This window comes from Arabidopsis lyrata (assembly GCF_000004255.2).
Source record: "Arabidopsis lyrata subsp. lyrata unplaced genomic scaffold ARALYscaffold_5, whole genome shotgun sequence".
NCBI classification, from domain to species: domain Eukaryota; kingdom Viridiplantae; phylum Streptophyta; class Magnoliopsida; order Brassicales; family Brassicaceae; genus Arabidopsis; species Arabidopsis lyrata.
Genome location: NW_003302551.1, coordinates 1,908,023 through 1,923,475, shown reverse-complemented (window position 1 = coordinate 1,923,475; position 15,453 = coordinate 1,908,023). Strand labels below are relative to the sequence as shown.

The following is a 15,453-nucleotide window of genomic DNA, read 5'->3' as shown; positions in this document are numbered from 1 at the left end:
CATTACCAACTTATGTTATGTCGTGCTTCAGACTTCCAAAAACTATCACTTCTAAACTTACTAGCGCGGTTGCTAATTTTTGGTGGAGTTCAAATGGTGATTCTAGAGGTATGCACTAGATGGCTTGGAATAAATTGTGCAATAGCAAATCGGAAGGGGGATTAGGATTTCGGAACGTTGACGATTTTAATTCAGCTTTACTAGCAAAACAATTATGGCGGTTGATCACGGTTCCAGATTCTCTTTTCGCAAAGGTGTTTAAAGGACGGTATTTTAGGAAATCCAATCCTTTGGAAAATATAAAATCATATTCTCCATCATATGGATGGCGGAGTATATGGTCAGCTAGATCTCTGGTTAATAAAGGACTTATTAAAAGAGTCGGATCTGGGACATCCATCTTAGTTTGGGAGGATCCCTGGATTCCAGCTCAATTCCCGAGACCAGCAAAAAGTAATGGTTCAGTTGTTGACCCATCTTTAAAAGTTAACGACCTTATAGATAGTCGGTTGAACTTTTGGAATATTGATCTCTTAAAAGCGATCTTTGATACAGAGGATGTCGCGCTAATAAGCGCCATACCTGTGGGTGCGCCAACAAAAGAGGATTCTTTTGGTTGGCATTTTACAAAATCCGGAAAATATACAGTCAAATCGGGATATCATACCACACGGATGGAAAAGTCGGAGACCAATTTACCCTTTTTTGGCCCTGACATCAACCCGCTAAAAGCACATTCTTGGCAAGTGCATTGTCCACCTAAGATACGCCATTTCTTGTGGGAAATCTTAACGGGTTGTATACCGGTTACAGAAAATTTGCGAAAAAGAGAAATTGATTGTGACACGGGATGTGCCAGATGTGGCGCATCAGAGGAAACAATTAATCATACACTCTTTCAGTGCCACCCTGCACGGCAGATTTGGGCGCTTTCACAAATTCCTACGGCTATGGGAATTTTTCCCACGGAATCTAATTTTGCGAATTTAGATCACTTATTTTGGAGAATACCTTCAGAATTTGATTCATCAGCTTTTCCATGGATTATTTGGTATATTTGGAAAGCAAGGAACGAAAAGATCTTTGAAAATATAGATAAAGACCCTATAGAGGTATTACGATTAGCGGAAAAAGAGGCACAATTATGGCAAACAGCTCAAATTGAGTTCCATAATGAAAGTCATGGTTCTGTGGACTTGGTAAATCAAACTCGAGTGAGGGATACTTCACTTGAGTCGAATTATTCTGGATACCGTTGTTTTGTGGATGGATCATGGAAAGGAAGTGATAAGTTCTCCGGTACAGGATGGTTCTGTACATCGTCAAATGGAGAGCCGCCAACCATGGGAGCTGCGAACCTCCGTAAAAGTCTATCTCCACTACATGCCGAAGTCGAGGCCCTTCTCTGGGCGATGAAGTGTATGATTGGTGCAGATAATCAAGAGGTAGCGTTCTTTACAGACTGTTCAGACCTGGTGAAGATGGTGTCTTCTCCAACCGAATGGCCAGCGTTTTCAGTGTATTTGGAGGAATTTCAGAGCGACAAGGAGGAGTTTTCATCTTTTTCTTTATCTTTAATTTCTCGTAGGGCTAATGTCAAAGCGGATAAACTGGCACGAAAAGTTCGTACAGAACCGCTTCATATCACATATGTAAACAATATTCCTCAGGAATGGCTCTTTTGAGCTCGAATTAATTTCGGATGACAAAAAAAAAAAAAAAAGAAGAAGAAAAAACTATGCAACAAAAAAAGAAAACTACTTATAAAAACCATCGAGTTTTCCTGTAATTAACATCGAGAGGACAATACCATGTCATGTTTTTTTTTTTTTTTTTTTTTTTTTTTTAGAAAACAACTTATATTAATATACCCAACTACCCAAATGGGCTTGGGCCAAGGCCTACACAGAAAATCGAAACAGTTACAAAAATGGTTAAACGGAAAACTCGCCGGAAAAATCAAAAAGGCTCGAATCCTGTTGATCATCTGCCGTAGAGAGACCGGAACCTTAGATCCGGCGAAATCAAGACCACAGCTTCGTGGAAGCCTCAAAGGAGCTAGAACACAGCCGAGAGATTTCGGTTCCCGACCACACTCGCCTTCCTCCGACGCACCAAGCCCGACACAGATCTCCTAGAAAGCTAGCCCCTCCGACAGCAGGTTCGACGACGACGAATCCTGACCTAGCAACCCGACGTACCTGGATTTATCCCCAATTTTCTCAAACCAAACCTTTTCGATTAACCAGAGCCAATAAACTTCAATCCGGGCTTCTGGATGCCAGAAGCGGCAGATCCAGAAGATGGTGGCTCAACAAAACCTCTGAACCCAGAACCCGCACCAGCCATCTAAGCTCCGAGCCACCGGAACTACCGTTAACCACCTCGCCAAACAACGCAACCCACCAGACCCCATCAACTTCCGCCGTGGTCGCAGCGAACGGAGCAGCGGCTGAGCCTGAGGAACTTTGAAGCAACCACAGCGTCCTTTAAACCGTGACCCACCGCTGCAAAATTCCTCCTCCGTCAAACCGAAGCCACAGCCACATCGATGAGGAGACACCACACCACCGCTGACGGAGAAGCTTATTGACTCACTCCTGACCGACCTCTGAGAGTCCTTGACCGGCGATGAAGAACATATCTAACAAGAGAAACTGGATCTGAAACTCGTCTGCAAGAGAGAGAGAATGGCACGATTACCAAAGCAACGATTGTGCCTTTGGATTTTCAAATAATACCATGTCATGTTACTTGTGGCAAGATCGAAGACACCGCAATTTGAACACATATAATATGGCGAAACGTCATCTTTAACGAAACAGATTGAACCAGTCTTGATTCCATCACCAACATCTTGAACCGGTGCTCTTATTGTAACACCATGACCAAAGATCAGCATCTCATTATTTCCGATAGAATGCACTCTTTCCCATTTGCCACTCTCAAGATTCATCTTAAAGACGTAAAACAAATGTACCCCTTCTTTTGTTTAACTCAAGATGACCAAAACCTCTCCTGATTTCTGAATGGCTATTCTCCTCTTCCAAATATATTCCCCTTGCGAAATGTGGTAGTGAAACGGATGATCCCAATACGGGTTTTTTTTTTATTTCTTCTTTAGGGGAATCTCCAGAGAAATCAATAATCTTGATGGAATCGTGGTAAGTATACAGATAAAGCTTGTTGTGCTTATAAGCCAAATCCAAAAGAAACGTATCCCAATTATTATTCCAGTTCCACCAAGAATCATCTCCTTTCTTGTGTGTGAACATATATTGGTTCTTGAAAATCCAAGCAACGAAATAATCCCCTGCCCTCTCGTTTATCCAAAGAACAACTGATCTTTTGTACCCCAAGATGTCTTTCGACACGGGAGTCTTACAAAAATGATCGACCAAGTGTCCCCACTTGCCTTGTCTACAGTCGCTGCTTGGCTCGAATCTTACTTTTCCACCGCGAATTGACGACTCCATTGAGGGAAGATTGATCTTTTCGCACGTTAACAGGTTAAAAATATAGAAATCGAGACGAGAATGTACCATCAAGAGCCAGTTTCCGGAGCTAGCCATATAATAGCTATTGTCAGAAAGTCCGAGGAGTTTTGTTTCGTAAATCTTGTTTTCTCTGGGATCGAACAAACTCGAAGAATCATCATCATAGTATATGATCCGCCATGGATACAGAGGCCGCTTCACGCATGTTTTCCAAACCGAATACCAATCTGAGCAAACGAGTTTTGCTCGGTGGTAGTCAATAGAGTTCAAGCTTTCGATAATCTTTCGCAAAAGGTCAGGACAAAGCTTGGACCAATCAGACACTTCTCGTCCGTTATTTTCTATCATCGAATCGTTACGCGCATCCATGTTGATGATCTTTGGCAAAAGATCGGGACAAAGTGTGGACCAACCGTGATTATCAGAGACTTTTGGGCTTTTCTCTTCTCTGATCGATGTCTGCGCTTACTTGCCGAATTCGCTAAAGGAACTAGGGTTTCGTTTTATTCTTATCATAACAATCGAAGAGAACGTTTCTATACATAATTGTCAGTTATAATGTCTTTTCATCATAATTTTTGTATAGTACATTTTCACTTATATACATAACCTTCTGTTACATGATGTATCTTTTGAACAGAAAAAACAAGGATGAAATTTCTATTATTTTCACACTATATTATTACACATTGGTGAAAATTTAAGATGTTTATGCTAAGGCACGACTCGATAAAAAAAGTCAAGCGGTGGGAAATAGCTTCTCGACCCAAGAACAGAGACAGAACAAGAAAGAACCAACTTTGGTTAATAGCTTCCCATTAGAGACAAACCCTTCATCAAATTTTTTTTTTCAATATAATTGTGTGTAAAATAAAAGAATCTCGAGTTGCGTTCAGATTAGATTCCTACCACATTCATAAGTTAATAAATCAATGGCTGACAATGACATAATCTTGTCTCTGAACCTTCTGAAATATTTCACTACAAATCCATGCTTATATTAAATAAAAAATCACAACAAAAAGAAGAGAAGGACAGCAACAAACAAAAAGTACTTGAATCAAAATTGAAGAAAAACTAGTTAAACAAAAGACTAAGCATATCCTGGAACAAACCATTGAGTTTTAACACCGACTCTATTAGGCCATGTGATCTCACTTGTGGCAAGATCGAAGACACCGCAATTTGAAGCACAATTATATCATGTACCAACGTCATCTTTAACGAAACAGATTGAACCAGTCTTGATTCCATCACCAACATCTTGAACCGGTGCTCTTATTGTAACCCCATGACCAAATATTATCATCTCATCATCTCCAATAGAATGCTCTCTTTCCCATTTGCCACTCTCAAGATTCATCTTAAAGATGTAAAACAAAAGTGCTCTTTCATCAAGTAGTAGGTCTAATAAACTCACGATGATCAAAACCTCTCCTGATTTCTGAATGGCTATTCTCCTCCTCGAAATAAGTTCCAATCCATGCGGAGCATAGTTAAAAGGATGATCCAGATACGGGTTATTTTCGATTTCTTCCTTAGGGAAATCTCCAGAGAAATTGATAATCTTGATGTGACCATCGGTAGTATAGAGATAAAGCTTGCTGTTTTCATAAGCCAAATCCAAATAACCCAAATTTACGCGTCCTTGACCGAATTTCCAGTTATTATTCCAGTTCCACCATGATTCATCTCCTTTCTTGTATGTGAACAAGTAATGCTGTTTAAAAATCCAAGCAACCACATAATCACCCGTCTTCTCGTTTATCCACAGAACAGCTGATCTTTGGCTTCCGTAAATGAGTTTCGATACGTGGTCCTTACGACAAGGCTTGGCCGACTGTCCACACTTGCCGTATTCGACAAAGTGTCCCCATTCGCCATATTCCGGAGCATTACTTCGCTTGAATCTCACTGTGTGTCCATCATGACTTGACGACTTCCTCGATGAAATATTGATCCTTTTGTGAATTGGCGTCTCCATCGATGGAAGATCGATCCTTTGACATGTTATCAGGTTAAAGATATAGAAATCTAGACGAGAATCTACCATCAAGAGCCAATTTCCAAAACTAGCCATATAATAGCTGTCGTCGGAGAGTCCGAGGAGTTTCCTTGTCTTCTTGTCTTCTCTAGGATCAAACAACATCAAAGAAACATCATCGTATAAGATCCGCCATGGATACAATGTCTTTTTTACGCATGTTTTCCAAACCGTATACCAATCTGAGCAAACGATTTGTGCTCTGTAAAAATCAACAAAACTCAATCTTTCAATGATGTTTTGCAAAAGATCGGGACAAAGTTTAGACCAATCGTGATTTTCAGACACTTTTTGTCCCTTCTCTTCTCTCATCAAATCGTTCGGCGTATCCATTGATGCTTACCTGCCGAGAACTCTATTGAATCATCTAGGGTTTCGTTTTAGGGTTTATAACCAAAGAAATCTAAATTAATGCGATACTAAGATTGGGCTTAATTGGGCTTTATATTAATTATTTACGCTTTATGTCATATTATCGTGTTTGTTTTGTTTCCTTTGTAATTTTTTAACCAGTGGTTCCATTAAGCTACGATCGGTTTATTCAGATCGGTTCATTCGGGTCCAAATTACGTATTTCAATATATGTTTTTCATAAGTTTATTCAATATATTTTTTTAATAAGTTTATTTTAAACTATTTCGGTTTAATAAGTAAACATCTTTGGTTTGACTAGTGGTTTTCTTGAAAGAGATCCCTATTAAGAAAGAACAAACTTTGCTTAATAGCTTCCCATTTGATGGGGAGATTCACAAAAATTGCTTGTGACTGTCATACTATTTCAATATTTCACTACAGATTTGTGCTAATAATTTCAAAACAAAAAAAAAGAAGAAAAAAGCATGCAACAAAAAAAAATAACTTGATCAAAATTAAAGAAAACTATTTAACACCACTGAGTTTTCGAGGAGTAAACATCGGGTGAACTATGCCATGTGATGTTACTTGTGGCAAGATCGAAGACACTGCATTCTGAATAAAACATATATGATGGCCAAACTATTGGGCTTATCTAAGTCCATTCCAACTCCTCCATTAGTATCATATTGTCTGCTTTGGGCCTACATACTCAAGCCCGCACGGATTTGTTATTGGGCTCCTTCCCAAAAGGTCTCATACTAATTGGAGTTGGACTTTACTTATATATTAGAAACTTCTTTTCTAAACTTCCGATGTGGGACGTTGGTTTGTACCCAACAGAAACGTCATCTTTAACGAAACATATGCAACCATTCTTGATTCCACCAACATCTGGAACCGGTGCCCTTATAGTAACCCCATGACCAAAGATCAACATTTCATCATCTCCAATAGAATATACTCTTTCCCACTCTTTACTCTCGAGATTTATCTTAAAGATGTAAAACAAAACTCTCTTTTCACTTATTAAACTCAAGATGGCCAAAACCTCTCCTGAATTCTGTATCACTATTCTCCTCTTGGAATCCCATCTCCAAATGTGGTAGTGAAACCGATGATCTCGATACGGGTTATTTTTTTATATCTTCTTTGGGGGAATCTCCAGAGAAATCAATAATCTTGATGCATTCACTGTAAGTATACAGATAAAGCTTGCCGTTCTTATAAGCTAAATCCCGAAACAAAGATTTTGTTCCATACTTATTATTCCAGTTCCACCACGAATCATCTCCTTTCTTGACTGTTGGCGGGTTTCTTTGTATGTGTTGTCCGGAAACGAAATCATGGTTGTTCAAAATCCATGCAACGAAATAATCCCCTGTCCTTTCGTCTATCCAAAGAACAGCTGATCTTTTGCATCCGAAGGTGTCTTTCGACACGTAAATCCTACGAAAATGATCGACGAAGTGTCCCCAATTGTAGAGTCTATAGTCACCGCTTGGCTCGAATCTCACTTTTCCACCGCGAATGGAATACTTCATTGATGGAAGACTGTTCTTTTTGCCTGTGAATAGGTTAAAAATATAGAAATCATGACAAGAATATACCATCAAGAACCAATTTCCTGAGCTAGCCACATAATGGCTATTGTCAGAGAGTCCGAAGAGGCTTTTTTTTGTAAATCTTTCTTTCTCTGGGATCCAAAAAACTCCAACAACCATCATCTCGGTACCCGGTATATGATCCGCCATGGATACTGAGGTGGCTTCACGCATGTTTGCCAAACGATATACCAATCTGAGCAAACAAATTTGCTCGGTGAAAATCAATAGAGATCAAGTTTTCGAGGATGTTTCGCATTAGATCGGGACAAAGCTTGGACCAGTCGTGATTATCAGACACTTTTGGACAATTTTAGTAAACGATTTTTGTTCGACAAAAATCAATGAAGTTCAAGCTTTTGATGATCTTTCGCCAAAAGGTCAGCACAAAGCTTGGACCAATTGTTATTTTCTCTCATCAAATCGTTACGCTCATCCATGTCTGCGCTTACCTGCCGAGCACGCTAATGGAAATAGGGTTTCGTTTTCAGGTTTTGTAGAACCAATACAGAGCCGGTCACGATGTTATTGGTCAATTTGTTAATTTGTTATACAATTATATATAGTGGCTCCTTAAGATAAAATAATTACACATAAAATATACAATCCCCTAAAACCATTAAATACCTGATTTTGTGTCGTCCGCTTGCTTATAAGTTTTTATCAATGTTTTGAGATCATCAACTCGACATTAGATGGCTGGTCGGTCGGACCAGTCTAACCGGTTGAGAATTTTTAACGTTTCTTAAAATTTTATTAACTAAAATTACATATAAACTTGAGAAAAAATAAAAGTGACAACAAAGAAATTAGAAAAGATAAGCTAGAGTTAAAATAAAAAAGTATATAAAAACCTGAATTACTCAAAGTTAGTGACTTCAGTTTTGTGAACCAGGTTCCAGTCGGTCGGTCCAATTTTTAAAACATTGCGTAAAAACTCTTCGAAACCGAAAAGTTTGACGAAGATGAATAATAAAGTTGACTCAATTTGCTTAGATGAGTAATTTCCATATAGTACGTAGTATACATTCCACTGAGCATTGGGTTAATAGGGTTATAATTTGAACCAATAGATTAAAAGAAAATATTAAATATTGGATATATTAGACCAAAAAAAAAAAGCTACAAAATTGGTAAAGTTTCAGGGAAGGGAAAGAGTAGGGGTGAGACCAATTATCCGGGATCCGGGATCCGATCCGGGATCCGGGATCCGATCCGGGATCCGCTCCGATCCGCTCCGAAAAATAGGATATCCGGGTGGGGCGGATCCGGATCCGGATAATGAAAAAGCGGATCCGGCCGGATCCGGATCCGGATCCGGATAATAGAAAATTTAAAGCCGGATATCCGGATCCGGGATATTTTATATAATAATAATATTTTTTTAATATTTTATTACTATTATTTAAATTTTATTAATAAATTCTATTATTTTATATAAGAATAATATTTTTTAATAATATTTTTAATTATTTATATTAAATTATTTGTTTTTAAATATTTTTTCTTGAAATTTTATATTAATAAAAAAATTATATAAAAAAAACCCGGATCTGGATATCCGGCGGATATCCGGCTCTTTTTACGGATATCCGAAATCCGGATATCCGGGTGGAACGGATCCGGATCCGGATAATGAAAAGGCGGATCCGGCCGGATCCGGATCCGGATCCGGATACCCAAAAAAAACCGGATATCCGGATCCGGCCCAGCCCTAGGAAAGAGTGATAAACTTGGAAAATAAGGAACAACTATAAGCCATATAATCCAGAAAAATACAAATGATAAATAGTTGAGTCAGGATCAAGATACAAGTTTGGCTTAAGAGGATGACCTTATTGTGTGAGAGGCTGCAAAGTGATACCGCCAAACCAAGTTAACGTAGAATGCAAGCCAATGGATAAGATCCTCTCCCTTGTGTTGTCTTTAACCATCCACCAAAAAAACTCGTGCTTACAATCTCCTTCAACTCAGAAATGCAGAGACGACCATGGCCATTGCAGATACCAATCTTGTCACCAGGGGCATCACTGTAGGAGAAGAGAGAATTAAATTATTTTGCATAAGCTCGGTTCATTGTTTTTCTTCTTGATCAAGAATCAGTACAGAGTAAGTCTAAGTACTAGTAAGGGTACTAGGCGTGTCACTCGTACGTTTTTGTTGTAAACACCATCTAAAACTAATGGATTGCGAGCTAAGCCTCGGCGAGACATATCGTCTATGGGTCATGAACTCATTAAATTGCCCTGTGTTCTTTTAATTTCTTTCAGCAAGATTTCATCTTTCTCTTTTATAACTATGTTTGGTTTGTTTCATTACTCTGTTTCGTATAAAGCAACTTTCTTGGTTATTATGGTTCAGAACAGAGTCGACTCCTATAAGTTCTTAAACCTTAACAATTTGTATGTCAACTGCTGCCATAAACTTGTCTTTATCCTTATCAGCCTTTAATTTTGTATATTTCGTGTTGTATAGTTCTGGTTGGATTATTAGTTCTTAAATTATCTCAATAGCTGACATAATATTCTCCTTGGAGTTGTTACCCTTTGAATATTCCAGTACAAATCATGCTAAATTAAATTATTAATAAAAAAGAAAAAAACAAACAAACCACAAAATTAATTGATCAAAGCTGAAGAAAACTAATGACTTCAAAAGACTAAGCAAATCCTGGAGCAAACCAATGACTTTTATCCATAAGGCAATGAAATTGCTTAGGCCATTTAATTCTACTTGTGGCAATATCAAAGATACCGCAATCTGAATAACAACGATAGTCTGCCCGAAGACCACTATCGTCGACGAAAAAGATAGAACCACTCTTGATTCCGTCACCAACATCTTGAACCGGTGCTCTTATTGTAACCCCATGACCAAAGATCAACATCTCATCATCTCCAATAGATTGCACTCTTTCCCATTTGCCACTCTCAAGATTCATCTTAAAGATGTAAAACAAAAGTTTGCTTTCACCAATTAGTACTAAATTCAAGATGATCAAAACCTCTCCTGATTTCTGAATGGCTATTCTCCTCTTCGAAGTAACTTCACATCCACGCGGAGCATAGTTAAAAGGATGATCCAGATACGGGTTATTTTCGATTTCTTCCTTAGGGAAATCTCCAGAGAAATCGATAATCTTGATGTGGTTATCGGTGGTGTAGAGATAAAGCTTACTGTTCTTATAAGCCACATCCAAATAACCCAAATTTTTCGCACCGGTAATCCAATCCTTATTCCAATTCCACCACGAATCATCTCCTTTCTTGTATGTGAACAAGTAATGCCGTTTCAAAATCCAAGCAACGACATAATCCCCTGTTCTCTCGTTTATCCACAGAACAACTCCTGATCTTTTGCAGTGCAAGATGTCTTTCGACACATTATCCTTACGACAAGGCTCGACAAAGTGTCCCCACGTGTATCTTGACTCACCGCTTCGCTCAAATCGTACTTGTGCACCACGAATTGGAGACTCTATTGATGGTAGATTGATCTTTTTTCACGTTAACAAGTTAAAAATATAGAAATCGAGACGAGAATCTACCATCAATAGCCAATTTCCGGAGTTAGCCATATAATAGCTATTGTCAGAGAGTCCAACGTATTGTGGCGTGTAAATCTCGTCTTCACCGGGATCGTAAAACTTATAAGAATCATATTGGCATACGATCCTCCATGGACATAGACGTCGCTTTACACATGTTTTCCAAACGCCATACCAATCTGAGCAAACAATTTTTGCTCTGTAATAATCAATAGAGCTCAAGCTTTCGATGATCTTTCGCAAAAGATCGGGACAAAGATTGGACCAATCGTGATTTTCAGAGACTTTTTGGCTCTCCTCTTCTCTCATGTCTACCTGCGTAGCCCTCTAGGATCTAGGGTTTGGTTTTATGATTTAGAACCAAAGAAAACCTAATTATATTGCAACTTCAAAACTTTAATACTCCTATCTTATTATATAAAAATTCAAAGTTAGTAATTCCATATGATAGTGACACCTGTATGTGTATCGATCAAATTTTAACACGTAAAAAAAAAATTATATAGTAAATTACAAATCCTAAAAGATTTTAACTTTTTTCCAAAAGGTACATAAAATATATAAATAAAAAGGAAATTATACAACAAATTACAAATCTTAAAAGTAAAAGTATTACATTTACTTCTTCTTTTTTGGAAAGGTATATAAGAAATAATATAGTAATTTATAATTCCTAAAATTAAAAGGATTACAATAATTTTTTGGTATAACCAATAATAAGATATGATATGTCTCAGTACATAAATCCTAAATATAAGAACCGAGAGTTTGACGGCAGATGTATAATAAGTTGACTAAATTTGCCAATCTTTGGAATTTTCTCGATGCTGCTCTTATATATACAGGTATACATTCCACTGAGCATTGGGTTAATTTGAACCTATGGATTAAAAGAAAACATATGAAAAGTGTCTTTCTTGATAGGTAAGCGAGAGGACCATGGAAATGGCCAAAGGTGTGAGAGGCTGCGAAGTGATACCACCCAACCAAGTAGAAGTAAAATGCAAGTCAACGGAGAAGATCCTCTCACATGTGTTGTCTTTAACTCTCCACCAAGAGAGATGCTGTTGACTTGCTGCTCAAGGCGTCTGAATACTTGAGTTCTGCGTCCGAGAGGACATCAAGATTGCATACACCGATTCTGTGACCATCGGCCTCACGGGTAATAAAAGGTGTGATTGGGATGACTTGGAACATTTTTGTATGAGTATCGTGTATATATCGTGATAGAAGGTTGTAACTTGTAACTTTGCATTATCTATCTTAAGATTTGTTAGAAACAAATATCAATGTATAGATTGTGTAACAACTGATTTGTATTTGGGTTTAGACCTATTATTTAGAATTTATAATTGAAATAAATAACGTCTTTTTAATTGTGTATAAAACAGATCAATTAAATTTGTTTTGCGTTCACGTTAGCTTTTGCTAGTTCAGATCGTCAACGGCTGACATAATATTGTACTCGGAGTTATGTTTACCCTTAAAACATTTCACTTCAAATCAAATTAAAAATAAAATATAATAGCAAGAGAAGAAACCTACTCAAACAAAAGACTAAGCAAATCCTGGAAAAAAACCAACGACTATATCTCTGATAACCACAAAATTTAGGCGTTGTAATTTTACCTGTGGCAAGATCGAAGACACCACGAAATGGTCGATGGTCAAATTTAACGAACCAGATTGAACCACTCTTGACTCCATCACCAACATCTTGAACCGGTGCTCTTATTGTAGCACCATGACCGAAGATAATCATCTCATCATCTCCAATAGAATCTACTCTTTCCCATTTTCTACTCTCAGGATTCATTTTAAAGATCCAAAACGAACATGAATGATCTCCTGCTTTAACTCTCAAGATGATCAAAACCTCTCCCGATTTCTGAATCGCTATTCTCCTCTCCCAAATGATTTCCCCTACTCCCCGATTGTAGTTAAAAGAACGATTTCGATACGGGTTATTTTTTATTTCTTCTTTAGGGAAATCTCCAGAGAAATCAAAAATCTTGATGTAGTTATCGGTAGTACAGATATAAAGCTTGTTGTTCTTATAAGCCAAATCCAAATAACCAGCTTTAGTCCACTTCCTATGCCAACACCACGAGTCATCTCCTTTCTTGTGTGTGAACAAATAATGCTTATTAAAAATCCAAGCAACGAAATAATCCCCTGTCCTCTCGTTTATCCACAGAACAGCTGATCTTTTGTATTGGAATATTTCTTTCTCCACTATAAACATACACCGTTGGTCGATGAGAAGGTATCCCCAATGGCTGCATTCCCTGCTTTGCTCAAATCTCACTTGTGCACCACGAATCTTAGACTCCATTGGTGGAAGATTGATCCTTTTGCCCGTTAACAAGTTAACAATATAGAAATCAAGACGAGAATCTGCCATCAAGAGCCAGTTTCCAGAGCTAGCCAAACAATAGCTCTTGTCGGAAACTCCTGCGAGTTCCCTATAAATCTTTTCTTCGTCGGGATCGAACAACATCATAGAAGGACAATAAGTATACTTTTCTTCATATATGATCCGCCATGGACGCAGAGGCCGCGTTACGCATGTTTTCCAAACGGAATACCAATCTGAGCAAACAATTTTTGATCGGTAAAAATCAAGAGAGCTCAAGCTTTCGATGATCTTTCTCAAAAGATCAGGACAAAGCTTGGTGTTAAGATTGAGAGAGAGTTTGAGCGGAAATTTGGATTAATGAAGAATCATAGTTGAGAGAAAAGTGTTGTTATTAAAGGATAAACATTGTTTTTACAAAGTGGAGGCACACAAGTGCTTTTATATGAGAACACACTCTCTAGGGTTTATGGGTTGTGCACAAAGACTAATAGCACCCTCATTCAGACTTGTAACCCGAGTAACCCAAGTAACCTGTAACCCGAGTAACCCAAGTAACCTACATTTAACCCTTAACTATGACTTAGTTAGTGTTAAATGTCTTCTTGATTAACACTCCCCCTCAAGTTTATACCACAATGCCCAATTGTGTATAAACTTGGCACTTGTATGAATAACCTCATTAAAAACCTAAGTTTGGAAAACCACGTGGGACAAAACCAAGCTTAGGGAAAAAGAGTATTATCCCTACAAGTTGGAGAATATTTTTCAAGGATGTGTCAGGTCTACAAGACCAAGTTTACCATGAATAAATTGGCAAACTTGGTTACTTGCTGCCTTGGTAAAGATATCGGCCAATTGGTCCGAACTCTTAGTGTAACAAGGGAGAATCGTACCATCTTCTATCTTCTCTCTTGTCTTGTGGCAATCCATCTCTATGTGCTTGGTCCTCTCGTGGAACACGGGATTGGTAGCAATGTGGATGGCCGCTTGATTGTCACTATGAAAAGTGATTGGAGTCTTCTGCTCGATCCCAAAGTCCTTTAACAAAGCCTTTAGCCATGTTAACTCGTTTGTGAGTTTCTTCATAGCTCTATACTCTGCTTCAGCACTCGAACAAGAGACGACTTTCTGCTTCTTCGACTTCCAAGTCACAAGATTCCCACCAATGAATGTACAAAAACCAGTTGTTGATTGTCTTTTGTTGCGATCCCCATTGTAATCTGCATCGCAATATCCAACAATCTCTGTGCTAGAGTTTCTTCCCATCCATATGCCTTTGCCGGGACTTCCTTTGATATATCTCAAAATTCTCTCCACCAAACTCCAATGATAAACAGTGGGAGCTTGCATGTGTTGAGCTACCTGATTCACAGCAAAAGATAAATCAGGTCGAGTATATGTCAAGTAGATAAGCTTACCCACGAGTCTTCGGTATTGTTCGGGGCAATGATAAGGAGTGTCATCTTTCTCCCCCTTTCGATTGACCTTGTACCCTTGCTCGAGTGGTGTATCTACTGGTTTAGCTCCAAGCTTTCCTGTAAGTTTTAGAAGATCAAGAGCGTATTTCCTTGTGAGAGAAACAGTCCCTCCTTGGATCTACACACCTCAATCCCTAAGAAATACTTCAAAACACTCAAATCTTTAATATCAAAAGCAGAATGTAAAGAAGACTTGATAGCTTGGATACCTGCTTTGTTACTTCCAGAGATAATCAAGTCATCAACATAGATCAAAACTACTACAATTCCTTGATTATCCTGTTTAGTGAACAAAGTGTGATCAGAATGTGACCTTTTGAAGCCTTCTCTAAGCAAGGTTGATCTCAGCTTGTGATACCAAGCTCTTGGGGATTGTTTGAGGCCATAGATAGCTTTTCGAAGTCTTAACACCTTCCTTGGAGCCACTGTATCCTCTAAACCTGGAGGTGGTGTCATATACACTTCTTCTTCTAACTCCCCCTGAAGAAAAGCGTTCTTGACATCCATCTGCCACAATTCCCAATCCATATTCACCGCTAGAGAAAGAACAACCTTGACTGTGTGTTGCTT

General features: G+C 38.3%; 3 protein-coding genes and 2 pseudogenes across 3 annotated transcripts; all 5 read right to left on the bottom strand.

The window, feature by feature from the left end:
* Positions 1 to 1,819: 1,819 nt before the first annotated feature.
* On the bottom strand, positions 1,820 to 4,017 carry LOC9311286 (putative F-box protein At5g38270). Its single transcript, XM_021026112.1, is given in 2 exon segments — positions 1,820 to 3,109; positions 3,111 to 4,017. Coding segments are annotated over 2 exon segments (1,221 nt in total). The 5' UTR covers positions 3,867 to 4,017; the 3' UTR covers positions 1,820 to 2,644.
* Positions 4,018 to 4,418: 401 nt separating this feature from the next.
* Positions 4,419 to 5,987, bottom strand: LOC9311285 (putative F-box protein At5g38270). Its single transcript, XM_002875171.2, has one exon. The coding sequence runs from the start codon at positions 5,872 to 5,874 to the stop codon at positions 4,699 to 4,701; it is 1,176 nt and encodes a 391-aa protein (XP_002875217.1). The 5' UTR covers positions 5,875 to 5,987; the 3' UTR covers positions 4,419 to 4,698.
* A 580-nt stretch (positions 5,988 to 6,567) lies between these two features.
* Positions 6,568 to 7,939, bottom strand: LOC110228257 (annotated as a pseudogene).
* Positions 7,940 to 10,116: 2,177 nt separating this feature from the next.
* On the bottom strand, positions 10,117 to 11,441 carry LOC9311283 (annotated as a pseudogene).
* A 1,041-nt stretch (positions 11,442 to 12,482) lies between these two features.
* Positions 12,483 to 13,753, bottom strand: LOC9311282 (F-box only protein 7; the record flags this gene model as incomplete). Its single annotated transcript, XM_021025023.1, has 1 exon — positions 12,483 to 13,753. A coding segment is annotated over one exon (1,209 nt), but the record flags the coding sequence as incomplete, so codon positions are not given.
* Between the last annotated feature and the right edge of the window lie 1,700 nt (positions 13,754 to 15,453).